Source organism: Tupaia chinensis, unplaced genomic scaffold (genome assembly GCF_000334495.1).
Source record: "Tupaia chinensis unplaced genomic scaffold, TupChi_1.0 Scaffold000217_1, whole genome shotgun sequence".
NCBI lineage: Eukaryota > Metazoa > Chordata > Mammalia > Scandentia > Tupaiidae > Tupaia > Tupaia belangeri.
The window spans coordinates 2,989,248-3,015,188 of record NW_006159692.1 but is presented as its reverse complement, the minus strand read 5'-3'; the positions used below and the strand labels follow the sequence as shown (position 1 = coordinate 3,015,188).

At 40.4% G+C, this 25,941-nt stretch overlaps 1 protein-coding gene across 1 annotated transcript; it reads right to left on the bottom strand.

The window, feature by feature from the left end:
- Nucleotides 1-82: 82 nt before the first annotated feature.
- RPP30 (ribonuclease P/MRP subunit p30) lies at nucleotides 83-25,941 on the bottom strand. The gene is made up of 11 exons (XM_006147630.3): nucleotides 25,815-25,941; nucleotides 23,290-23,345; nucleotides 22,556-22,612; nucleotides 22,118-22,192; nucleotides 19,312-19,383; nucleotides 14,464-14,553; nucleotides 3,494-3,610; nucleotides 2,927-2,956; nucleotides 2,217-2,254; nucleotides 1,559-1,638; nucleotides 83-285 (listed from the first exon to the last, which is right to left on the bottom strand). Exons 1-11 carry the CDS (start codon nucleotides 25,894-25,896, stop codon nucleotides 176-178), a joined length of 807 nt encoding a protein of 268 aa, XP_006147692.2. The 5' UTR covers nucleotides 25,897-25,941; the 3' UTR covers nucleotides 83-175.

Genomic DNA, 25,941 nt, shown 5'->3' with positions numbered 1-25,941 from the left:
AAAAAAAATGCTTCACTAGGTTTTGCTTGTTCTTTTAATAGCTTGAATATAAAACTGTTATTATAGACTATTGATTTCTATCTCCAAATGAAAACAGTAAACCCTGCAAAGATTTTATTTTGTTGTGGCTGAACTATAAAAGGGAAGAAGGCAGTGCGGATGGAGACTGGGCATTTCAACTCTCACACTTGGCTTTCTTGCAAGCTGGAAGAGATTCATCATCCCCTTCTGATGGCCGAGGTTTCTTCACTGTAGAAATAATTCCAAAAGCAGTTTTTCTAGTTTCTATAAAACAAACAGAGAAACCACAGTGCTTGAGGTTAAGATATATTTTTTTCTCTCTCTTTTTTTTTTTTTTTTGCCATAGGGCACATGTACTCACTGGAAAGAGACAGAGACAGAGAAATACTACCCCCTGCGGGATGGCCATGCTGCAATCTTTCCTCCTCCATTCTCCTCTCAGGATTTTGGGCAGGCACACACCCAGGTCTGGCATGTTTTCAAACCAGCTGCTGGATCCAGGACTTGAACTACAGAGTTGGCAATGTGGGATCCAGCACTTTAACCGCCATGCTACTGGCTGGTCCCAGGTTAAGACATAATTTAACAAACGGTAGCTTAATTAATGTCCCAGATTACTATGGCTCACAGCAGTAGTAAATGACAACACCATCACGAAGTGCTACGGGTGCTGATGTCATTTGTGTCATTACCTTCCTTCCCAACTTTCACAAATACCAGTATTTTATTAACAGCAGACTCACTCCTAAGGCTACCTCCAGGGGAAAACTGCAGGGCAGAGCTCTCTCTCCTCGTCTGACCATAGCGTCTTATGCTGACAGAACCAAGCCATGGACCCTGGTGTAGCAGATGCTTTACGTGAGAACAAAGAGAGATCCAGAGCAAGAACAGCTCACAACTGCGCTGCTCCTGTGGCGGCATGTGGGCTCACCTCGTTTTACAGCACAGCCCACCCTCTCCCTAGATCATCAGTGTACTGCTGGAGAATCAATCTCACTCTACTGTCAACACCAACCACGCTCTGGTTAGGTAACAGGTGTTCAATAAATACTTGTTGAGTGAATGAATAAAATCAAACTCACGTATGTATTGATCCCCTATCTACTAGAGACAATGGACAAAGGAAAATGGGAATGTTACTGATACATGCTCAGGTTGGCAGCTGACCTTAAATTTAGGCAACTTCTGCTAAAAACACAGGCTAGGCACTGTGTCATACACAGAGCGGGTACAAGGATCCATGACAGAAGCACTTTTTCCTACAAGACACTGAGATAGGCACATAAAGAAAGAACACATTTGATGCTCACTTCTGTATTGCAAACTATATTCATTCCATAAACAACAGAAAATAAAGCACAGAATGAAGGCGAGAAAGCCTGGCTGGGTATAGTATGGTTAGAACAGTTTGAGAAAAGATGACCCTAAAGGAACACTGCAGAGTAGGATAATCGAAACAGAGATGGCTCAGCCTTTGGACAAAAAATGCCTTGCTTCCGCCATGGCCATTCAGTTTTTACTGGAAAAATTCACTTACCTCCCTGGAGAATCGCTGCTCGGCAGTTGGTGGACACCGCGGCCTTGGCATCACTTTCAGAGAGCCCGAACAGCAGCCCTCTGGTACGGTCATTAAAGATTTCAACCCAGAGTCAGCCAAGGACATGAGACTAACACAATGCAACTGAACATGTCAGCTCCCCGCTCACACTGAGAGAGAGACTAATTCATTCTTCTTAGTCCAACGGAACAGGCGGCTGGGAAGAGACTTGGGTAACTAAGCTTTTATCACACGCCGTCGATAGTTTCCCTTTTTTAACCTCATGCTTAACCCAAAAAATACAGGAGAAAGAAGTTCTCTATGACCCAATAGATTTGTTTTTAAAGCTATTAGAAAATTCACAATAAAAGATTTAAGAAAAATATTATTTTAAACTATAACAGCATTTCGAATTCCAAATGTTTTCTTTTAAAAATATTTATTTAATTCTATTTGTTATTATTATTTTTTTACTTGACAAGAGAAGGAGAGAGGGAGAGAGAGAGAGAGCACACGTGCAAGTCCCAGATCCAAGACTTGAACTGTGGTTAGCCATGTGGGAGTCCAACACCTTAACCACCACACCACCTGCTAGCCTCACAAATTCCACATTTTCTAAAAAAAAAAAAAAGTCAACTTCTTACTCAGAAAAGGATACAAGTTTGCCACATCATATGGTCCTCTTATTTCTAAAGGCTAAAAAACAAAACAAAACAAAACAAAACAAAAAACCAGACATAAGAGAAGTTATTCATAACATTTCAGTGACTTCATTTGCAGTAAATAGGATACTTTAAGCATCCAAAATAAGAAAGTCAACTGCATAAATTTAAGTCCTTATAATTTTGATGAATTTAAGTTTTTGAAAATGTAAAAATTCTGAAAGCATTTTCTAATAGTATAAAGGAAAACTATTTATATTAACAAAATCTGAAGCTCAAAGGGGATAGGGATACATTTTATTCTTCTGGAATTGCAATGGACAAATGCAGTTAAAACAGGAAACACATAACAAACATTCATTACATTACTATTGTAATTTCTCACCTAGAAACTTCACTAAGTTTTATAACTTTCTTAAAAATTATTTTTGCCATGAGGTGCATATGCTGCTGGAGAGAGACAGAAAAAGTGAGAAATCACCCCCCTAAGGGGGATGGCCACACTGCAATCCTTTCTCCTTCATTCTCCTCTTGGAATTTTGGGAATGTACATGCACATGCCCGGCATGACTTTCAAGCCACCAGGTACAAGACTTGAACTATGATTGGCCATATGGGAGCCCAGCATCTTAACTACCACGCCACCTGCTGACCCCAAGTTTTATCACTTAAAAAGTGAAAACAAAGTAATTCATGCTTGACTTACCTTTTCTGCAGCACTAGATATAATTACGTTCTACAAAATAGAAAGTGATCAATATTAGTCTTAGAAAAATGTTGAAGAAATGGAAGAATCATATCAGACACATAACTAGTAATCATACTTTAACATTTGAGGCTGAAAAGACCAACTTCTTTTGAAGATGAGGTAAATCATTACAGTTAAAAAAAATTAAAGATCTCATGTCAAACTAAAGGCAGTTTATAGTAAGAACCATAAGAGGCTTTCCAAACAAATCTTTAAGATGAATTAAGTTTAAAAAACTAGTTGAAAAGGTCATATAACTTAATTCAACTCACTGATGGCAAATAGATTTTACTGGACTATTCACAAAAGACAAAGGATTTCAACACGTCTTTTGCCCCTTATAGAGCTCTTCCTTGATATGTTCCTTTTCCTTAACACTTGCAGAACCCACTGGAATGGGAGGCTTTATTCCTGTGCCTTGTACACTGTGTGCTTTAAGGAAAAGGAATCAGTTTGATAATTCCAGTGTGTTAATAATAATAAACTGCCAGATATGAAAAACATATTAAAATCATGGAGTGATACCTTTCCTTTGCAGACTTGCATCAAATTAAGGGCATTGGAAATTGTGTATCTTCTCATAGTGGAATCTTTGATAGCAGGGCTATAGACAAGTTCAAAGCCCAGGCCTCGGTCAATTGCCTTCACAGGAAATAAAAAAATAAACTGTCAAGGACAGACACACATGGTCCTACCTAATCTTCACTTAATCCCCTACCAGCTTCCTCCTTCTCCCTACCTCTCACTTCCTTTGTCAAGATATTGCCTTAAACAAAGGAAGATTCACACCCAAATGGCAGCATTAGTAAAGAGAAGTAGAGACCTGGGGCTCCACCTGATCTGCCAGTTTATCTTGGCTGTGGGGAGGCTGAATTGGTACAAATAGGGGCTAGGGAGAGCGAAATCCCAGTGGGGTGGCAGAAGGGCTGTTACTCCATGAACTGGCAGAAGAACAACACAGTGATGCTCCCTATGCACACTGTATGCACGTAGAGTAAGCCAAGTCATTTGACCCAAGAATGAAGAAAGAGACAAATAAATAAATAGCTGAAAACAGGCCGAAGAGTAGGGGTGGGATGGCCCTCAGGTAAGTCGTTTATTACAGACATGTTGATTGAGAGAATTATAGCAGCCAGGTTAATTGAGCACTGACTCTGCTAGATACTGTGCTAAGAGTATTACGGAGGCACTCAGCCCTTACAAGGGCTTCCTAAGGCTCTGAGGCAAAGACTATCTGTACAGATACCTGTTCCCTTTTTCTTTAGTAATTAAAGTCCCTGAGTTACAGCTGGGCCTGTGATTACCCAGCAAAAAAGATGGAAGAAACTCAGGCCTCTGTTGATTTTACCCAGCATACTATACGAGCTTAGCCTTTCCATGAGAAAAAGAAACTTATTTCATGTATTCTTAATACATAGGGACCCATAGGTAAGAAAGTCTGGGATGAGACTGAAATTGATGACTACACTGTCAGCTTCCCTGAAGAGTGACTAACAGATGGCTTATTGCTTAGTGAGGGAAACCATCAGATAATCATACCAAAAGTAAATATTATAAAACTTCAACTGTGACAAGAATGAGTGAGAAAGAGACTAAGTAGCTGAATGAGAGAGAAAGGAACATTTTGGGGGGACTCAGGTTTTGAGCATGGTAACATATGGACAAGGTCAAAGTCTGGGCAAGAAAGAACAAGGAGGAACCTAGGGTAGGAGTTAGGACAGGATGAGCCAATTGTCCAGGCCAGTAGGACTGGTGACAAGGATTAATCCTAACAGCAGAGAAACAGCTGAAGGAAATGAGTATGCAGGTGATAATCAGACTCACAATGTGAAAGTCACTCAGATTGTGAGGCCTTTTGAATGAACAAAGGAAGGACGGCAGGCATGGTCCATCAGAATGGTGCAACCCTCTGCCTGACAAGGGTTTCTTTTGCCCAGACAAGAAGTCAGGACCTGCCCAGCTGTGACTGCTGGAGGAGTACTCCTGAGTGCTTGCAGGGAATGGAGAAACGTGTCTTCCAGAACTATCTCCCTCACTCAATCCAATTCAGGTGTACTTTCCCTTCCCTGAACACAGATTTTTTCTTCCAGCCCCCAATCGTCCCTTTCCTTAACTTCTTCTCGGGCTTTATGGCGCTTACATTTTACTTTAGATTTCCCTACTTTTCTGATATTAGTTTATTTGGAATTTAAATACTATTTTCTCTTCCCTTTTTTGATGCTTTCTCCCACATCTAATTTTTTGGTTTGTGTAATATTTGGGATGACTTTTTTTTTTTGTTACTGCTTGTGCCACAGTGAAATGTTCACCTCATTCTTTCTGTCTAGCTTATACACTTCCTGGGAGCTGGCATCGTGACACCTCTGGGTAACACCTTTTACACAAAAAAGTGTGTAATGTATTTATATTTTGAGTGAATAAATAGTAGCTGATGAAAGAAAACAAGTCATGTGATAATGCTGTTCGCTATGGATTAGTCGTCCTAACGGGAATGAAGATGAACACGGCTCACTCAAATCCAGATACACAGACATCCCTTTTAGCTACACTATCAACTACCTCCTTTGCTTCTAGTTAGCCACAGGGGCTGACTTATATTTCTCTTCCTCAAGCTTCTGGTTCTGGAACTAAAACACAGGCATGAAGAAGAGGGGAAAGCAGCGATATGACCGATAGATCTGGGTGACAGATCTCAGAATATTCTTAATTGACTGGATCTAAATTTCTAGGGCCTTGAGGGGATCAAATCAAAATGAAAACTCCTTTTCGGGGAGAGAAAGAAAAGGACACAATTACTGGCTTAGTTATTTTTTTTAACAAAAAATTCTGATTTTGATCTTGGTACATTAATCAAGTTCACTTTAAAATTGCTAAGAAAATGCTTGAGAAGGAGAGATTAAAGATAAGATGCTATTGAAGGCTGTGAACATTTTCTCATAACACATTATTTTAAATTTTTAGACAGATAAAAATACAGCCCCATTACCTGGGCTCCTGCTTCTCAGAGCATTTTTATGCAAATTGCCTTAAGATAATGGCCTCTTCCTGAGAATGACAGTGCCTGCCTGATTGGCTTTTGTTCTCATGTCTGATCAATAGGTCTAAAATGAGGGGATGATCCGATTTTTTGACTAATCAGAAATAACAATCATAAAGATGCTACCAAGGGCAGGTGTGTGATACTTGAATCAAGAGACGCTGGCAATAAAATCCCAAGCACTAAGCAACACGTCAGAGAAGAAAATAGGGGCTGATTACTGGACAATGTACTGGTGCCTTGTTAATTCCAAGACTTAGTTCTTCATTAAATTCAAAAGGCAGCACTTTTTCAGCGTATTCATTCTTTAAGATACGTAATTTGTTCCCATCGTTTGCAAATCAAAGCAACATGGAACAACAGAAAGTATTGCTTGCATCTCTGCCCCCATCTGTCCTATTCCCAACCTCCCATAATCAATTTTGTTAATTTCTTGTGTCTTCCTCCAGAGATCCTTCATACAAATATAAGCAAATAGGAATATATATACTTTTTCCTCTTTCTTATCCAAAAGATATCCTGCTACATTCTTGTCCCGACCTGAAAGCTTTTTCACATAAGTTCAGAATTTCTCCTTCTGTTTTATGACTGCATAGAATTACAACATAGAGGCATAGCTGGTATCTAACCAAGTCTCTGCTGATAGACTTTGGGTTGTTTCAATATATCTGTAGAATAAATACTAAAGTGGGATTGTTGGCTACTGTGGATGGAATTGTGTTCCTATACATAAAAGATATGCTGAAGGCTTTGCCTTAAATATCTCAAAATACAACCTTATTTGGGGTTGGCTCCAATACAGAGTGGTTAAGCACTGTGCATTGGGAGCCGGATCCCACATGGCTAAATACAATTTAAATCCCAGCTCTGGAGGCTTAAAAAACATGCCAGGTTCATGAGTGTGTGAGTCCTAAATCCTGATGGGATGCAGAAATGGAGAAAAATGGGTTGCAGTATGATCACTCCCTACTGGGGAGGGGGTTCTCTCTCTCTCTCTGACAAGTGTGTACACCTTTGGCAAGAGATCAGAAAGATCTTAGGGGAAAAAAGACTCCAATTGGCAGAGATCAGAGTTGTGCAGCTGCAACCCAAGGGGCACTAAAGATTGCTAGCTAATCACCAAGAGGGAGAATTGCCTCCTATAGGTTTCAGGGGAAACATAATCCTATTGACCATGATTTGAGACTTACAGCTTCTAGAGCAGGGAGGCAATAAATATGTGTTATTTTAAGCCACCTAATACCTCCTTGTGGAATTTTGTTAGGGCAGACCTAGGAAACCAACACACTAGGTCAGAAGGTAGATGTATTTGTCATTTTAATGGCTGTGGCTTGCTTTCCCATGGTCTTATAACAAAAGAGTATTGCCAAGCAGGAGGTTTGGTTTTGTTTTGCTAAGGGGCACGTGCACTCCTTAGAAAGAGAGAGAGCCAGAGAGGAAAAAGCATCTCCCATGGGAATGGACTGTCATGCCACAATCCCTCTATTTTTCCCTTCTTTCAGGATTTGGGCAGGCACATACATGCACTTGGCATGTTTCTCAAGCTGCTGGGTAAGGGATTTCAACCATGTGGTCAGCCATGTAGGATCTGGGTACTTTAATCACCAGATCACAAAGCTGACCCATGGATAGGAGATTTTAATGTGAGTTTCTCTTAATAATAAATAGTGGATGTAAGTATCTTTTCATTAAAGATCTTTTGTATTTTCTTCTCTGTGAAATATCTTCTTATATAATTTATTTTTGTATTGCTCATCATTTTTTTTTAAGAGAGATTCTTGCTATAGGGCACACATGCTCACTGGTGAGAAATCACCCCTTAGGGGAGATGGCCACGCTGCAATCCCTTCTCCTCCATTCTCCTCTAGGGGTTCTGGGCACACATACATACATGCCTGGCATGAGTTTTAAGCAGCCAGGTCCAGGACTCGAACCATAGTTGACTATGTGGGAGTCAAGAAATGTAACCATTATGCCATCTGCTGGTCCCATGTATTGCTCATCATTTTTTAAGATTTTATTTAATATTTAATTGCCAGAGGGTATGTGTGCTCACCAGAGAGAGACAGAGAGGAGGGAAAAAACCCTCCCCAATAGTGCACGATCATGCTGCATGTTTTTCTTGTCCATTTCTCCATCCTGTTGGGATTTAAGCATGGATGCACACATGCTTGGCACATTCTTCAAACTGCTAGAGTCTAGACTTAAACCATGGTTGGCTATGTGGGATCTGACTCCCTTAACCACTAGGCCACAGGGCTGGCCCTTTTTGAATTTATTGATTTCTAGAAGCTCTTTATATAGAGGTATTAGCCTCTTGTTTATGACATGATGCAAGTACTAGATAGACAAAGTACAAGGAGACTTCAAAAACTTCATGGAAAAATGGAATTTAAAGTATCAGCCTATTTTGGTGTAAAAAAAAAACTTAAAAAATCCATGCACAGTTCTTTCATAATACATATTTTTCCATATGCTTTTTGAAGATCCCCTCATATTTATCATGTTTAGATTCAAAATTAGGTTTACAAAGAAATCATACATAAATCAAGTGATAACATGGCATGATTCCCAGAACTACCTCCCTGTGTTAGACATTATTTACTGGACATGTCTCAGTGGGCACTAATTGGGCCACGAAGATAAAAACTAATTAGTATTAAAGAAATGCTCAGAGAAAAACATCAGAGTGTAAAGCATATACAGTCACTGAAAATAACTCAATTAATTTAAGGCCATTGTTGGAAGGCAAGAGGGGAAGGTAAAAATATGTGCTACTTTAAGAAAATCCTCCTCAAAACATGAATTTATAAGGCTCATGTTTTAAAACAGGAAATTATTCTGTGCTTAACAGTTCTGAGGTAAAGTAACTTTAAATAGTACTTTCCAGTAGGAAATGACAGTAGATTTGGAATCAAAGCTTGAACACTAATCCCTAGTCAACCCTTTCAGAGAGGCATTTAACTGTGTGAGCCACAAACCACCTAACTTAAATTCTATTACCTGGCACATGGGGATAATTAACATCTACCCCACCCTAAACTGGTACACTACAGCAGGTGTGAAAGTGCTTAAAGTATAAGATGCTAAACAAGTTCTCTAAAAAGAGGACTGAATCTGAATCCAATTTTTCAGAAACACATCTATCACATGATAAATTATGATTCCCCTACAAGTACTTAGGCTCCAAAAAAATGTTTACAGGAGACCTTAGAAGGAGCTACTTAACAGACATTAAGGCACCCTATGCCCTGGTGATGATGAGCGGACATAAAAGGAAGGAGAACTGTAAATTATACAAATGGGGTGTTTTGATACGCCCAGCTCCTGGGCCCTTGGGCATAATCTCAACCTACAGAGCTGGTAATCCTCACAGCACCTGGTATACATATAAAAGACTAATGAATTACTTCTCTTCATACTCCTGCTTTTCACCACAACAAAAGAAAAGAACACAAACCCTAATGAAATTAAGATCTGCACTGTGTTCTCATAGGCCCAGTGAAGTGATCCTTATCAAGCCAACCTATCAGTTTCTCCTGGTCAAAGACAAGTTTATCCTCAAAGCCAAAGGAGCATGCAAGGATCAAGACTTAAAGAAGGAACTGTTCCCCACACTCCCCACATGCTCTGTGCTTTCACAGTGCGTATGTTTCCATATTCTAATGCAGACATAGAGATCCACACCCAGCTTAGATCGTGTGTTGCATATAATACAAACATACCTAAACCATAACCGTTTGCCCTGAACCATAAGCTGGATACCTGCATGCTTCATTCTTTTCTCTTAAATGAGAAAACTAGGTGAATAAATTAACAAGGACTTTGGGGCTGGCAGGTGGCATGGTGGTTAAAGGCACTGGATTTCCACAGGGCCGACCATGGTTCGAGTCCTGGACCTGGCAGCTTGCTTTCTCACTTTCTCTGTTTCTCTCTCTCTCTCTGTCCCTCTCTGGTCTAATTGAAACAAACAAATGAATAAAGTTACATAAACTAATTCTTTTTAAAAAATTAACAAGGACTTCTCTGCTTCCTGACCAATTCACACTGCAGCCTATTTCTATACTAGTTGAAGAGTAAAAATAATCTTGTGCAGCTTTCCCTCTGCTCCATCATCTAGTTTTTATTAAACAACATATGTAAAATGTTCACACCAGTTTGTTTTAAAAAAAGCAGACACAGTGTTAAATACTGCATATTCCTTTCACTTGTCAAACTTTCTACTTTTTGGAATTCTTAAATTAAAAAAGGTGGGGAATTAAGCCCGAAATAGCCATCATACAGCAGCTCTCCTGAATTCCAGATGGAACTGGGATGGGATGTCCCGGCTGCTGTCCAGAGTGCCATCTTGCCCTTAGGTGCCGTGTTCCACCTCCCTCACCGTATTGTTCCCAGCCCACCTCCCAGAACCAGCTGCTGACTAGTGACAGCAGATTCTGGCCAGGTTCCCTGAGAGGGAGTGAATTCTCATTCATTTAACCTATTTTACAGAGGACTCACTGTAGGTAAGATATTGCAGTCATTAAAACAGCCCCGGGAGGCCAGCAGGTGATGTAGAGGTTAAGGTAGCAGGATCCCATATGGCTAACTCAGCAGTTCAAGTCCCAGACCTGGTGGTTTGATAAATCACACTGGGGATGTGTGTATCCAAAAATCCTGAAAACAGAAGAAAAAGAATAGGGGATGACCATCTCCCAAAGGGTGATTTCTCATTTCCCCCTCTCTCTGTCTCTCTTTCCAGTGAGTACATGTGCACTATGGCAAAATATAAGAAAAACCACAAACAAAAACCAGTCACTGGGACTGTTACCACTGCTATGAGACATGAGGAATTCTGTGTTGCACACTGCCACTCATCCCGAGGACTTGGCCTTTGCATTGCATGCCACTATCTACTCCCAGCCAGGGTCAGAGTATCTTCTATGGGCTTATTCAGGCAAAGCCATCTAGAAAATGGCCCACCAAGTTCATCAAGGTGAAGAAAAAGGTGAAAACATTGTAAGTTTAATTAACAGCAATTTGCAGAGTGGCTGCACTGCCTAACTCTGGGAGAGCTACTTATTTATATATTGAGTTGTCGGAAGCTCTCTCGATGGCCTAATAGAACCTGGATTGGCAGTATGAGGCTGGTGAAAACCTTTGGTAAACTTCTTAGGGATGGAGACAGGTATCTCTGGAGAGAAAGCAATACATGAGGCTGATGAGGTGGTCATAAACTTGGGTACTATATTAGTTTGCAGCTTTTATCATGGGCACCTGGGACCGCCTACCTGATAGGCAATCAACTGGAACCGCCCTAGCCCTGTGGCTGAATTGCTGAATGACTTCTGGCCATCCTGTTTTCCCACGTGATAAATGGTAATTCGGGGATTGTTTTCAGTGTTCATTTACCAACTGATCAGTGCCGGTGGCCACAAAGGGAACTAATCTCAGTTCGGCCACTATTGTTATATGTTTGGTAATACTCTCAATATTTACCAGAAAAGAACTTTATAGTTGCTTTAAATATATAATTACACATCTTTGGGATTTTTCAAGTACAGTTTTAGTAGCATATTTTTGGGGCAGAACACAAGCCAATTTAAATTTTCCAGACTGGATTCAATTTTTACACAACAAATAAATTAGTTTTCTCCTCTCATTGTCTCTTTACCCATTCTCAGCATCAAGCCAATTGCTTAGCAGCAAAGGGAAACAAAAATCGAAGAAGTTGTGGGCCAGCCAGGTGGTGTGGTGGTTAAGGCAGCTGGATCCCACATGGCGGGCGCACTATGGCAAAATATAAGAAAAACCACAAACAAAAACCAGTCACTGGGACTGTTACCACTGCTATGAGACATGAGGAATTCTGTGTTGCACACTGCCACTCATCCCGAGGACTTGGCCTTTGCATTGCATGCCACTATCTACTCCCAGCCAGGGTCAGAGTATCTTCTATGGGCTTATTCAGGCAAAGCCATCTAGAAAATGGCCCACCAAGTTCATCAAGGTGAAGAAAAAGGTGAAAACATTGTAAGTTTAATTAACAGCAATTTGCAGAGTGGCTGCACTGCCTAACTCTGGGAGAGCTACTTATTTATATATTGAGTTGTCGGAAGCTCTCTCGATGGCCTAATAGAACCTGGATTGGCAGTATGAGGCTGGTGAAAACCTTTGGTAAACTTCTTAGGGATGGAGACAGGTATCTCTGGAGAGAAAGCAATACATGAGGCTGATGAGGTGGTCATAAACTTGGGTACTATATTAGTTTGCAGCTTTTATCATGGGCACCTGGGACCGCCTACCTGATAGGCAATCAACTGGAACCGCCCTAGCCCTGTGGCTGAATTGCTGAATGACTTCTGGCCATCCTGTTTTCCCACGTGATAAATGGTAATTCGGGGATTGTTTTCAGTGTTCATTTACCAACTGATCAGTGCCGGTGGCCACAAAGGGAACTAATCTCAGTTCGGCCACTATTGTTATATGTTTGGTAATACTCTCAATATTTACCAGAAAAGAACTTTATAGTTGCTTTAAATATATAATTACACATCTTTGGGATTTTTCAAGTACAGTTTTAGTAGCATATTTTTGGGGCAGAACACAAGCCAATTTAAATTTTCCAGACTGGATTCAATTTTTACACAACAAATAAATTAGTTTTCTCCTCTCATTGTCTCTTTACCCATTCTCAGCATCAAGCCAATTGCTTAGCAGCAAAGGGAAACAAAAATCGAAGAAGTTGTGGGCCAGCCAGGTGGTGTGGTGGTTAAGGCAGCTGGATCCCACATGGCGGGCGAACTACACAGTTTGAGTCTAGGACCCAATGGTTTGAAAAAGACTCTGGGGGTGTGTGCATGCATGCCCCAAATCCTGAGAGGAGCATGGAGAAGGGATTGAGGAATGGCCATCTGGCCTGGGGTGTGACTTCTCACTTTATCTGGCTCTGTCTCTTACTCTCTTTGCTGTTTCTGGTGTACATGTCCTATAGCAAAACTAAAAAAAAAAATAAAATAAAACAACAACAACAACAACAAAACAAAAAGGAATGTGTGATTTTACAGAGACATAAGAATAGGGGAGTTATCCACTTGGAAAGAAGTTTTAAAATAAGGAGCAACATACGGCATAATAGTTATGTCACTGTACTCCCACATGGCCAACCATGGTTCAAGTCCTGGAGGCTTGAAACTTAAGCTGGGCATGTGTGCATGTGTGCCCAAGATCCTGAGAGGAGAATATAGAAGGGACTGGGGCATGGCCATTCTCCCTGGGCGGTGACTTCTCATTTTCTGTCTCTCTGTTTCATATGCCCTATAGCAAAAAATCTCTCTCAAAAAAACATTAAATAAATAAATAATCTTTTAATTTTCTAGCTCTGATAGGATTAGGTATATCATGTGAACTACGTTTGCCAAACGCTTTTCTCCTTGGATAGTGTTTTTCAAGGATGAGAGACTGAATAGTTTGGAAGCCATTTTTTTTTTTTTTTGAGAGATTTTTGCTATAGAGTGTGTATGCTTGGCAAAAAGAGAGAGAGACAGAAAGTGAGAAATCACATCCTAGGGGGAATGGCCATGCTGCTCCAATCCTCTCTCTTCCATTCTCTTGGGACCTTGGGCACGCATGTACATGCACCCGGTGTGAGTTTAAGTCACTGGGTCTAGGACTTGAACCACGGCTGACTACATGAGAGTCCAGTGACATAGCCATTACACTATCTGCTGGTCCTGGAAGCCATTATTCTTAAATAGCATTCCGATTCTTCCTGGGATCTTGGTGGGAAAGCAAATAATTAACAGTGGTGTTGACCTCACAGCTACTAAAACCATTACTGGTGTAAAATAACATCCCATTTGTAATAGAAATGGGAGGGAACTGAGATTTCAAAGAAAGCATGACAGACAGAAGATGAAGAGTATGGGAAAATAAGAGAAACTATGTAGAAGAGTAAAGAAAGAAATATACTAGAGGAAGAAAAACTTTCATGAACATGGGCCACCCTGTGAGGTTATTATAAAGTAATCCTGGGCTTTTGAGCAAGTCAGAATGCTTCAACACAGATTTTAATCCTAGCCCATACCTAGGTGATTCCTTGGCTTACTCCCTCCTTAGCTTGTTGGTGCCCCAGGGGCCTTCTGTGTTTTCCTCCCTTCTGTTTTGGCTATAATGTTCAGTGTTTGGGCCATAAGTATCCATCTTTATTAGCTACCTTTTAAGAAACAGCTTTCATACATTTTCTATTCTAATACCTTTCAAAAACATCTTGAGAATTAACTGAATATTTTTTACTTTAATCTTTCTTTCTCCCTTTTATCAGCTCAAAAATATTAATAAAATCTTCTTTTCTAAAACTGCTTATATTACCTAGCCTTTGCTTTTTCCTCTAAGGACAGAGCCTTCTTTTGCTCTTTTTCTAATTTGCTAATGCAAGTGTCTACAGATTCAAATATAGAACAGAAAGTGAAACACTTACCACATTAATAGGGGGTCTTTTGAAGTAAAATGGTAGTTTTTCTGTCACTGTTATGCAGACTAAATCCACATCTAAATGAGTGCAAGCAACCTGTGAAGAAGAAAAAAAGCAGGTAAAACCAAAAGGAAAATTGGCACAAGCAAGATTAGGAGATACAGTCAAACCTGATATAGAGAAACATGAACAGGTATGATTCACTCCATAGGTATGGTGACAGTTCTATGTTGAGTGACATCTGACCCTTTACAAAAAAGCTATGTGGTCACTCATTCCTTCAGATCTGGTTTGAATGGTTTAAGCATAATCCAGCTGAAGCAGAGTGGTATGTCCACAGATCTTTCCAAAAAGACAGGGCATAGAGACCTTTTAGCTTGTATGGTTGGCACGTAAGACTGGTCTGCTAGGGAACAGCAGGTGGCATTGTGTTTAATACACTGTTTGAGTCCTGGACTTGGCAGCTTGAAATCATGCCAGGTGCTTGTTCATGCATGCCCAAGATTCCAGGAGGAGAACGGAGGAGAAGGGTTTATGGCATGGCTATCTCCCCTGGAGGGTGATTTCTCACTCTCCTAACCCCACCCACGTTGAGCACATACACCCTATGACAAAAACCTTAAAAAGTTAAATAAATAAAAAAGAATGGTCTGCTGAGTGAGGCTCAAGTTTCTAAAAGGTTCAGATTGTTCTAGAAAGAAAAAAATTGTCATAAAATCCAGGAAAACCAAACAAAAGCAAATAGAACTTATGCATGATTCACAAACTATTTATTAAACATATCTATGCTGGGAACTGTCTGAGCCCTGTGGCTCTTATCAAGTCCACTGTGTGGCTAAAAAAATTACTATGTCACCAATAATGGCATTTTGTTCAAATACTGATAGAAATAGTCTACATAAAGGGTTAAAGCAGAGATGTCATAACTCAAATAATAATGAGCATTTTTTCAACTTTTAGTTTCCCTTTCCTTGGTCCTACTTTTTGCTTTTACTTGTTGATTAATATACATTTACTTCTAAAGGGATTTGAAGCTGCCTACAAAAACTACATACAAAATAAAATAAACAAATAAATAGGGATGAAGAGAAATCAAGGGAGGAAATCAAGTTGGAGAAAGGTTACTAGTATAGAGTGCAAGCCACGAGACACCACTAAAAGTCGCATAGCCGGCTTGGATTCTGCCGTTATGTAAATGAGAATGATTACGAAAAATGGGCTGTTCTAGATCATATTAAACACAACCCTTATTGACAACACTGGTGTGTACTGGCTTGGAGAACAAATTTAAACTGCCAGGGTGCATATGCTGCCAAACCAACCCTTTACTAGGAGAAAGGGTGGAGTAAGAAAATGGATGAAAGTGGGTGATAACACCCTCTAGGATCGGCAGACCTTTAGCAATGACAGGGATATCACATGGTGTCCTTTTTCTTCAGAAGCACCACTTCAGTCACTCCTACACCGACCCTACAGCTTCAGGAAGCAAGTAGCAATGACAGGCTGTCTCACTTTAAGACAGGCTTATAAACTTAGTGAGCCTGGGAAGCAACGTTGTGGAACAGGAACACTTTCGCTATTCCAGGAGCCCAGCCAATGGGCCCCTCACAATCTTTCCTCTTTGCCTACCCCTGGTTAGCTGTGAGGCGGGAGGGCTTCTTCTCTACAGTATATCTTTCGGGTACTCTGAGAAGAAAACAGTGTATGATGTTCCATGGAAAAGATGCTATTTAAGGTGGTTAGATTTCATACTGCTACTGACATACATGTATAGATGTGTGCTTTTGAGGCTTATCTTAGAAATTCAGTTTTAGAATATCAAAACAGGGATACCTGTTAGAAATCTAAATAATTGGGGCCAGCAGGTGGCATGGTGGTTAAGGGCACTGGACTCCCACAAGGCCAACCACGGTTCGAGTCCCAGACCTGGCAGCTTGCTTTCTCTCTTTCACATTCTGTTCCTCTCTGGTCAAATTAAAAATAAATAAAGTTGAATAAAATAATTCTTTAAAAAAATCTAAATAATCAAGTTATAAACAAAACAAACAAAATCACTTTTATATTATAGAATGTGATCTGTTAAGCAGCAAACTGATTGCATTTGGCCTCATTCTGAACTATGATACGCTTTCCTAAGAAAGGGATAAGATTTGAACAGAGACAAGAAAGACGTTTCAATTTTAAGTTTCAATTTAAAAAACTGTGTTTTTCATGTAAATTTTTGAGTATGTGTTTATGATCAATTCCAAATAAAGATCTTATGAATTGTTTATAGCACTTTTCTAGCTTCTAAAAGATGTTTGGCTTTCAACTGCTCTACCCCCCACCATCGGGTATGTTTTAAATTCAAACTTGAATAGTCTGAGGAAAACAATAAGATAAATAAAAAAGATAAATCTGCTGTATGACATTAAATTTAAAGTGACAGTCCAAATCCCGAAAGTCCTCTATTACACACTGTCTGGGAAATGTAGAGCATATCATTTAGCGACAACCTCAGACTTCTCTCTATGAAGTAGTGAAATAAATATCTGTCTGGCTTATCTTTCAGGATTGTTGCACAAGTTGAAGGAAATAAATAGGTAAACGTCTTTGGAAGACTATATAAACGTGTGCCTCCCAGCCAACACGCTACTCAAAGTGCTTTGTTTCTTTCATCACCAGTAAAGGACTATGGATAGGTTATGTTGTATGATTTTCAAAATTAACTCAGAAATCAAATGTACTTGCTGAGTCTGGAGGTGGATCAGGTCGACAAGACCCTGTTAGGGTTGCTGTCTCTATTTCTCTCACTCACAAAGAAAATGAATAAACAAACAGCTAAAACTACCTTATAACTCAGTGGAACTACCTTCTAACTACCTTATAACTCAGTAATCTCACTATCCTAACGTAGGGAAGTCAGTATGTCAAGGAGTTATCACACTCCTATGTCAACTGCAGCCCTATTCACAATGCCAAGGTATGGAGACAACCTACGCATCTACCAATGGATAAAGGAATAAATAAGATGTGGCCTCTGTATATAATAAATACCAGCCAGCCCTTTAAAAGATGGAATCCTGGGGTCAGCCTGTGGTGTGGGTAAGGCACTGAACTCTCACATCATCAACCATGGTTCGAGTCCCAGACCTAGAGGTTTGAGAATCACACCCAGCGTGTATGCGTGCATGCCCAAAGTCTCAGGAGAAGAATGGAGAAAAGGGATTATAGCATGACCATTACCCGTGGCAGTGGTAATTTCTCCCTTTCTTTCTCAACCTTTCTCTTTCTCTCTCCTGGGTGAGCACATACACCCTATGGCAAAAACCTAAAAAAAGAGGGAAAAAAAGAAAAGACGAAATCCAGTCATTTGAGGCAAGAGGGGTGAGTCTGAAGGACATTATGTTAAGTGAAATAAGCCAGGCACAGAAAGATAAATACTATACATTCTCACTCATATGTGGAAGCTGAAAAACAGTTGACCTAATAAAAGGAGACAGTAGAATAGTGATTACTAGAAGCAGGAAAGGATCGGGAAAGAGGAGCTAGGGAGATGTTGGTTGACAAAGCATAAGGTTTCTTTTGGAGATAATGAAAATGTCTGAATTTGTCACTTGACTATATAATACACAATGGTTAAAATAGTGAATTTAATGTATGTAAATTTAATTTAAATAAAAATATGCAAAAGAATAAAAATCTGAATAGACATCATTAAAAAAAGAATTTAAATTATGCCTTGGAAACTAAATTTACCACACATCAGCTTCCTTACTCAACAGCTCCATCTACTGGATAAACTTGGGAGAAATCTTTCTGTAACGTGAGAACAGTTTGCTCACAAAATAACTGATGTACATAAAATTAAAATAGCAAAGGCCAATATATTTTTTTCCCTGCAGTATTCTTTTGGCAGATGGACTCTTTTTTGAACCTAGATGAGACAACCTTCAGAACTTCCTAAAAGTTAAAGCATTTATACAGTAAAACATATTCCTAAAAGACTGCATATCATTGATTTTTTTCCTTTCTCTATCATTTAAAATACTCAAGGTCTTCTGTCTTAAGTTGACAAAGTGAGTCTACATGATAAGCTCCTGGCCCTTCTGCAAAGGCACTAACTTGGCAGTTTTAAAAACGAATCATTTCATAAAGGTTCTCAGGGCAGGAAAGAGGATCCTATTAGCAGATGGGTGGATGATTCTGAAGGACTTCCGGAAGACTAAAGGCACGTATGGCCACACCTCAGAGCGCACAAAGTAGGAAGCTGAAATAGAGATGGGACATTTTGTTTTTGTTTTTCTTTCTTTCATAAGAGTGAGAGACAGAGAGAGAGTGAAAGACAAGCACCCTCAGCAGGGTTTCGTGCCAGATCCTCCCTCAGCCCGCCCAGCCAGCCAGGACCATGGACAGGTCAACCAGGGAAATGGACCCACCGTCTCCCACACAGACCCCGCACACCTGAGCAGCTGCACAGGGTGGGCGCTTTCGATGCTACTGTAGAGCCCTGCCCCTTTCTCCTGAACAAGCAGCAGCAAATAATAACGAGGGCAGAAACTGAAGTAATTTTTGAACTAAAAAGAGATGGACTAACATTTATTTCAAAGAAGTTTTCAATGAACAAAGCAGAGATAAAGAAACTGGAGAACACTTGGTAGGCTCTTTCAAACAGAGCCCACTAAATGTTGATTGGGAGGAATAAAACAAAACAAAACAAAAGGGCCATGTGTGAAATTCTTGAACTTCCAAGAGTAAATGAAAAATCCTAAAAGTTTCCAGATGGGTTGAAATGGGTCAGTTGAAAAGACTTAACATCAGACTTCTTATATGAAATAATAAACACTGTCTTTCTTTTACACATCTGTTACTTACATGAAAAAGCTTTTCTGTCTTTGGAAAAACGGCAACAATATCATACAGCCGGACCCTTGAAGAAGTTGCTCTCTAGTAATATAAAAAGAATGTTATCAGACAGCATCAAAAGTACACACATGAGATTCTGCCTAGTGATGGAGCTATGCCCGCATTTCCCTCACGTAACACTTCTTCTATGCGGCTGACATTTCTGGTTTCCATGTTTGCAGGAAATATCTTGTAAGCACATGAGAATTTGGAGACTGACATCCACCCCAACAAGCACCGTCCTACTTCCTTCCAACATTTGTTACCCTTTTACAGCACACCAAACATTGTGTGGGAGATATAAAAATCAAATTAGATAGCCCGTGGTATTATAAATCAGGAGCTTGTCAGACATTTACTGAGCTCCTGCTGTGTGGTTGGCATTGTGGCTACAAAACCATTCAGGGTGTCTGTCTGTCTTCCATGGAATTCACTTTTTTTTTTTTTTGCAAGACAAAAACAAACATAGTGACTGAAACCAGCAGATGGTATAATGGTTACATCACTGGACTCCCACATGGTTGAATGGGGTTGGAGTCCTGGGTCTGGTGGCTTAAAACTCATAGTGGGTATGAGTGCATGTGTGCCCCAAATCCCAAGACGAAATGGAAGAGAAGGGATCGTGGCATGGCCAATGCCCCAAGGGGTGATTTCTTGCTTTCTCTCTCTGTTTCTCCGGCAAGCACATGTGCCCTATGGCAAAAAAAAATCTCTCTTAAAACCAAAACCAAACCAAACCAAAAAACCCATATAAGACTGTGATGTATTCTGTGCAATATTCATGATTAGGTGTGATGCAATTAAGTTCATAATGGGAATACTGGTAAATGCAAATTAAAATTCTAAATGTTTAAGAAAATTCCCAAGAATCCCTAAAAAGAGAAATACATCCATTAAAGATAAATAAGAGTTACTACTTAAAAAAGAGGAAGTAAAACATGGGAACCAGCAGTTAGCGTAATGGCTATGTCGCTGGACTCCCACATAGTCGACCGCAGTTCGTGTCCCGGACCCGGTGGCTTAAAAAACTCATGCTGGGCGCGTGTGCGTGCGTGCCCAAGATCCCGAGAGGAGAATGGAGGAGAAGGGATTGTGGCGTGACCATCCCCCCTGGGGGGTGATTTCTCGCCTTCTGTCTCTATGTCTCTCTCTCTGTCTGTCTGGCAAGCGCACGTGCCCTACAATGAAAATCTCTCAAAAAAAAAAAAAAAAAGAGGAAGTAAAACAAAACTAGAGGAGGGTTTAAGAGAAACAGCAGGTGTTGCACTTAAGCAAGTAAGAAGACCTTTGGGACAGACTTATACTAATACGGGACAGTTTCTAGGTCTTAGAAAGAGCCAGACTGCAGGCTCCTCTCTTCTCTACCTGTCCACTTTGGGAAGGGGACCAAAAGGGGCCACCAGGATGTTATCATAATAAGTAAGAGGTCTTCATCATCTACCAAAGTCAGCTCCATTTCTGCCTACTTGAACTAAAGAACCAGAATGCTGCCTTGCAGTTGGATAAAATAACATTTTATCCAATCTGGCTTTTCACAATTTCTTTAGCAATGCTAACTATTAAAAAGGGGCCAAAGGTGGCATGGTGGTTAAGGCACTGGACTCTCACATGGATGACTGCAGTTCAAGTTCTGGACCCAGTGACTTGAAAATCATGCAGGGCATGAGTGCATGTGTGGTACAGTCCTCGTTCATCCTGTATTCTACCATTAAGTGGACTATGTTCTAGACCTCCTCTTCCCATGCTGCACTTTGACAGAGTCTCATCCATTCTGGTGATGTCAATTACTCTCTATAGACCACCATTCACAAAGCAGCATCTTTCATTGAAATGTACTCTTTTTAGGGCTACTTTATTTATTTCCAAGTGCCTGTTTGATAGGTTCCATTGGAATTTACATAATAACTCCATGTCCCTAATAGCATGCCCCCAAACCTATTTCTCTTTGTATGTATTCATTCAGGAAATTGTATTACAGTCTACCTACCTGGCTGAGAGTAGGGAGTCACCATCCTATATCCAATCAAGCACCAAATCCCATCAATCCCCTCTTATGGATGCCTCTCAAATCCCCTCTGTAACCTCTCTAACTCTAATTCATTCTCTGTAAGCAAATATCCTAGCTTTACTCCCTTGGTTAAAACCTTTAAGGGCTTCCTACTGCTCTTGAAATCTTCACCCAGACCTACCTTCCTAACCTCAGCCCAGACAGCCAACTTGCTAGGCTCAGCCCGACTGGTCTGGTTTCACTTCCCAAAACACTGTTTTCCTTGGCTTCAGTACCTTCACATAATCTGTCCTATCTGTGGAAATACTCTATCCTGCTTGTCACATAAATAACACTTGCTGATTCTTCCAGTCCTGCCTTGCACATCAGTCAGGTTACATACCCCCAGGGCATTCTTTATATAACAATCCCCTTCCTTTGAACATTTCTAACATTTATAATTATTACTTGTTCAGTACAAGTTCAAGAATTATGTCTGCATCGGTCACAACAATATCCCCAACACCCACCTCATGTCTAGTTCATGTGAATTCGATGAATAACAGTTGCCAAGGATTCTTTAATGGTGGTATCACTGTACATGTGCATGAGTAGGTAGAATTCACACATGTGATACTGTGTGAACTCTGAGGATAGGCAGATTAGGCTGGTGTCACGGATTGGAGGAAGGGAGAGATGCAGAATGGGCTGAGAGGAAATGCAACATTGTTCAACATTAATCAATGCATTTTAAAGGTTAAAAGGAGAGAGGAAAAATAATTAACTTACCAAAACATTGCAGTGAGAAGGATCCGAAACAATAATTGTCAACCTAGTTAAAATTTTAATGGGTCTTGATTTTCCCTATAAACAAAAGCATGCTATCAAAAGAAGCACAAAATAGAACAGATTGGTTTTCTTCTTATTCATTACAAGTGCTAACTATAAGGAACAGTAATGACCAAGAAAACCTAGTCCTCGTTCTCCGCAATTCACGCATGTACCTCCAACTACCCAAGGAGATCACTTAAACACTAGGACTTCAGGAAAGATGAGCATTAAAGAAGCACTGAATCATTGGTAAGAGAACATTGCATGGAAGTGCTGAGCCTTGATGGAAAGGTGAACTGGGAGGCAGAACAAGGCACAGCTCCAGTTGGAGAAAAGAAGCCTAATTGGATATGTCTGAATTGACATAATAGATACTATGCTTCTTAAAATGCCTACCTGTACAATTGGCAAAGTTGTGAAGAGTTCAGAAACAGCTACTGGTTTTTCAATTTCCTATAGGAAATAATGAACAGTTACCTTAGATTGTACATGTAAACAGCGTGAAGCATAATGGAAAACTTACATGGGGTTTAAAAACACTTTTTTAAAAAAGAAAGAAAGCTAATTTCTGATATTCAGAAACACTACATATGCTTTTTTCTTTTTAAAGGAAGAATACTAAAGAGCACAGAAATAGCTAAGAACTTCAGCAAATAATAGGGAAAACTAATTTTTAGGCTCGTGTAATCTATAGGAACAGTTCTTGGCATAAAGAGAAATATACACCTTTACTAGTATATTATACTTAAGAAAGAAGTCAGTTAATTAATAAGTCCATGAAAATAAGATAAAATACCATACAATAAAATAAAAAGGACTAAATATTGTGATTACAGTTCTGTAAATAACAATATACTTTTAAAATGTTATTGAAACAATTTAACATCAAATCGATTTTAAGAATTCTTCTATCATGCCATTGTACTTTATAAAAATCGTCATAATTTGTATAGATATGCATCAGCTCAACTGTTTACATATAAGAAAATAACAGTACTCAGTACACAATGGAGTGTATTTAAACAATATAATCATCTATAGCTTCTATATTACCAATATCAACACAAATAGTTATAAATACTTACTATTTATAAACTTATTATATAATATCTTCAGAAATATTATTTTACCTGCTTCTTTTCCTTAAAATCAATAACATGATTGAGGGCCACAACTGAATAGCCAACTGAAAAGAAAATTGAATGGGTTTGTTAAATATAACCTCTCCTTTCTGTGGACACAGGCCCATCCTGATTCTGCCTGACAACACCAGGAGGCAATTTGGTGGTGTGGTTATGGGTGTGAGCACGTTTGTTCATTTTTATCCCATCAAGTTTATAATTTTTTGTGGTCACCTTTATTCTCATTCATTTCTTTTTCTCCTTTCAACTTCTTCCGGAGGTCCCCTTCCTAAGCAGAAACGATGACTCTCTCACACCACTGTCTACTTCCCCCTTTGAACTGTCCACCATCAATACATTGGGAACTCTTCAAGGCCAGGAGTTTGCTCTGTTTTTCTCATTGCATTAGGCACCGTTCTGGACATCTGGGCTACCAAAACTACGTCTAAGTCATGACTTCTGGTTTTTTTTTTTTTAGTTATTTAAACACCAGTGGGGATAACAGGATACTAATATTATAAGAACACATAGCAATATTCAAACAGTGGCCCTCTCTCTCATCAATTTGTCCAACTTTCTTCTTTCTTTTCTCAAATATTTACTAAGCTTCTATTACTTGACAGGCTCTATGCTAGGTGCTGAAGACCCCGTAAACGAGACAGTCCTCATCCTCAAAGAACTTACTCTGTTGGGGAGAAATACTGCAACTAAACCAGTCATTATGCGTAAGCTTTTTTTGACATGGAAAGATTCTATGGAAGCACACAGCAGAATGAAACCTGGAGTAGAGGGTCAGAAAAGGTCACCTGGGAAAAGTGAGTCTAAAACCCAAAACTAGATGATAAGAGAAATAAACCTTTGCTGTGGGCCTCACCTTTCACCCAGTCAGTCAAGTCAACCACCCACAGGGATCCTCCATTCTTCTTTAACCACTTCCAAGTCTACATGTTCTTGGTATATCCATTGGGATACCTTTTGAGCACTAAACAATGTCCCTACTGTCCTTCCCAAATGTCAACTAGATTCTGTTTTCCCACACATCTTTCTCCTAGACTACTCTATCTGGCATTTTAGGAGTATTTTTCCAACAGGTGTTTGATACATTTTTATTTATACAGCATATTTCTGAAGCTTATCACTGGTTTCTTATTACATCCTAAGTTAAGAATTGGGGTTCTGTCTTCTTTAGTCCTCGAAAATTTCCACTCACCAAATAGAAGTTTTCTGCCTTTTGCTTTATAAGTTGAGGTGATTTTCTGTCACAGGTCATGGATTTCATTTAATTTTTAAGGTAGTAAATGGAGACTGGCTAACATACTTTGTTATGTACATATATGTACATACTTTGCCCTTCTTCAAGCATATGTTACATTGGGACAGTTCTCTAGAGAAATCATTTCAGCTTTCCTTGTTTTATATTTATTTTTTAAAAGGTGTTCAATTTATTTTATAAGCATGAGCTGAGTAACCACCATGCACCGCTGACTGTTCAAGCGACTGTGGTGAGCACAGTAAATAAACAGAAGAAAAAGACCTGGCCCCTCTCTAAAGACGGTCATAAGGGAAAGACACATGGAAAAGCTTCATGGGGAAGGGGAGTTACTACTCAGAGCAGTTAACACTCAGCAAAAAGTGCATTTTAAAGGAACTGTCCAAACGCTAAATGGCCCAGATCATCATATCTACCTCCCTTCTGCCGAGGAGGAAAGTATCCCCGGAGAGGCAATGCTTTAGCAGCCCCAATGGAAAGAGAATGTCACTTTTCTGTAAGTACTTCCTAAAGAAGACCAGAAGAAATGGTGTGACTGACTTAGCGAAGAAGTGGTTTCTAGCAGCCTCTCTGAAAAGCATCAGTAATCAGTTCTCACCATGAGGCTGAGAACTGTCTTCGAGGAGCGGTTGTTACTGAATAGCCACTTCATTCTTTTAACTTCCCTATCCCCACGCTTTATAGCAGAGGAAGACAGAAACTATGACTAGCCCCAATAATACAGGGTCTCATCTCTCAAGGCATTCGTTTCTCTTCGCCACAATTATACGTAAGATCCTAACATGCTGGCTACGCTGCCGCCCTCCTCCGGCCTACAGTGTCCTCCGCCTCCACTTACCCTTTCTCTAACACTCACACCCCCACGGCCTCCCATTTCTTGTGCCTCCAAAGCTCCCCCAGTCTCTGTTCCAGCTCCCGCGTCTGCTCGGACCCTGCGGTCAGGCTCAAGATACACAAGCGCGGGCCTGGGAGACTGTGCACTTGAATCCAGCCCTGGCTTCTGCCCCCTCATCAGCTGCGGGCTCTGTGCAAACCTCTCGCCCTCGTAGGGGCTCAGTCCTTCAGCCGGCAGGGCAAAGGGGCTGGACTGAGTGACAGTCCCCCAGAACCTTTGAGTTTCCCGCGCCAGGGATCAGAGCAACGCCGCGGCTGTCATCAGCCTGGGGGACATCCCAAGACCCAGGGGGACTATCCCTGCCGGGGAGACCCTGGGGAGCAGCGAGGCTGAGCAGACGCCTCGGCCAGCGAAGCCGGAGCAACTCACGATGAGCGGCGGTCTCCACAAGCCCGCGCAGAGCCTTCAGGTCGGAGCTCACTCGCAGATCCAAGTCTGCGAACACCGCCATGCTGAAGTCCCACGGCCGCCCGCGTGCGCTCGTGTGCGCAGCCGC

What these genes read in the sequence shown, in the direction of transcription:
- RPP30 (XM_006147630.3), bottom strand. Translation starts at nt 25,896, where the DNA reads ATGGCGGTGTTCGCAGACTTGGATCTGCGAGTGAGCTCCGACCTGAAG. An exon ending in CTTCTCACTGCAATGTTTTG is followed by an intron (nt 19,384 to 22,117) that starts GTAAGTTAATTA and finishes TTATATTACTAG; the next exon opens with AGAGCAACTTCTTCAAGGGT. An exon ending in TATCTAGTGCTGCAGAAAAG is followed by an intron (nt 2,255 to 2,926) that starts GTAAGTCAAGCA and finishes TTTGTTTTTTAG; the next exon opens with CCTTTAGAAATAAGAGGACC.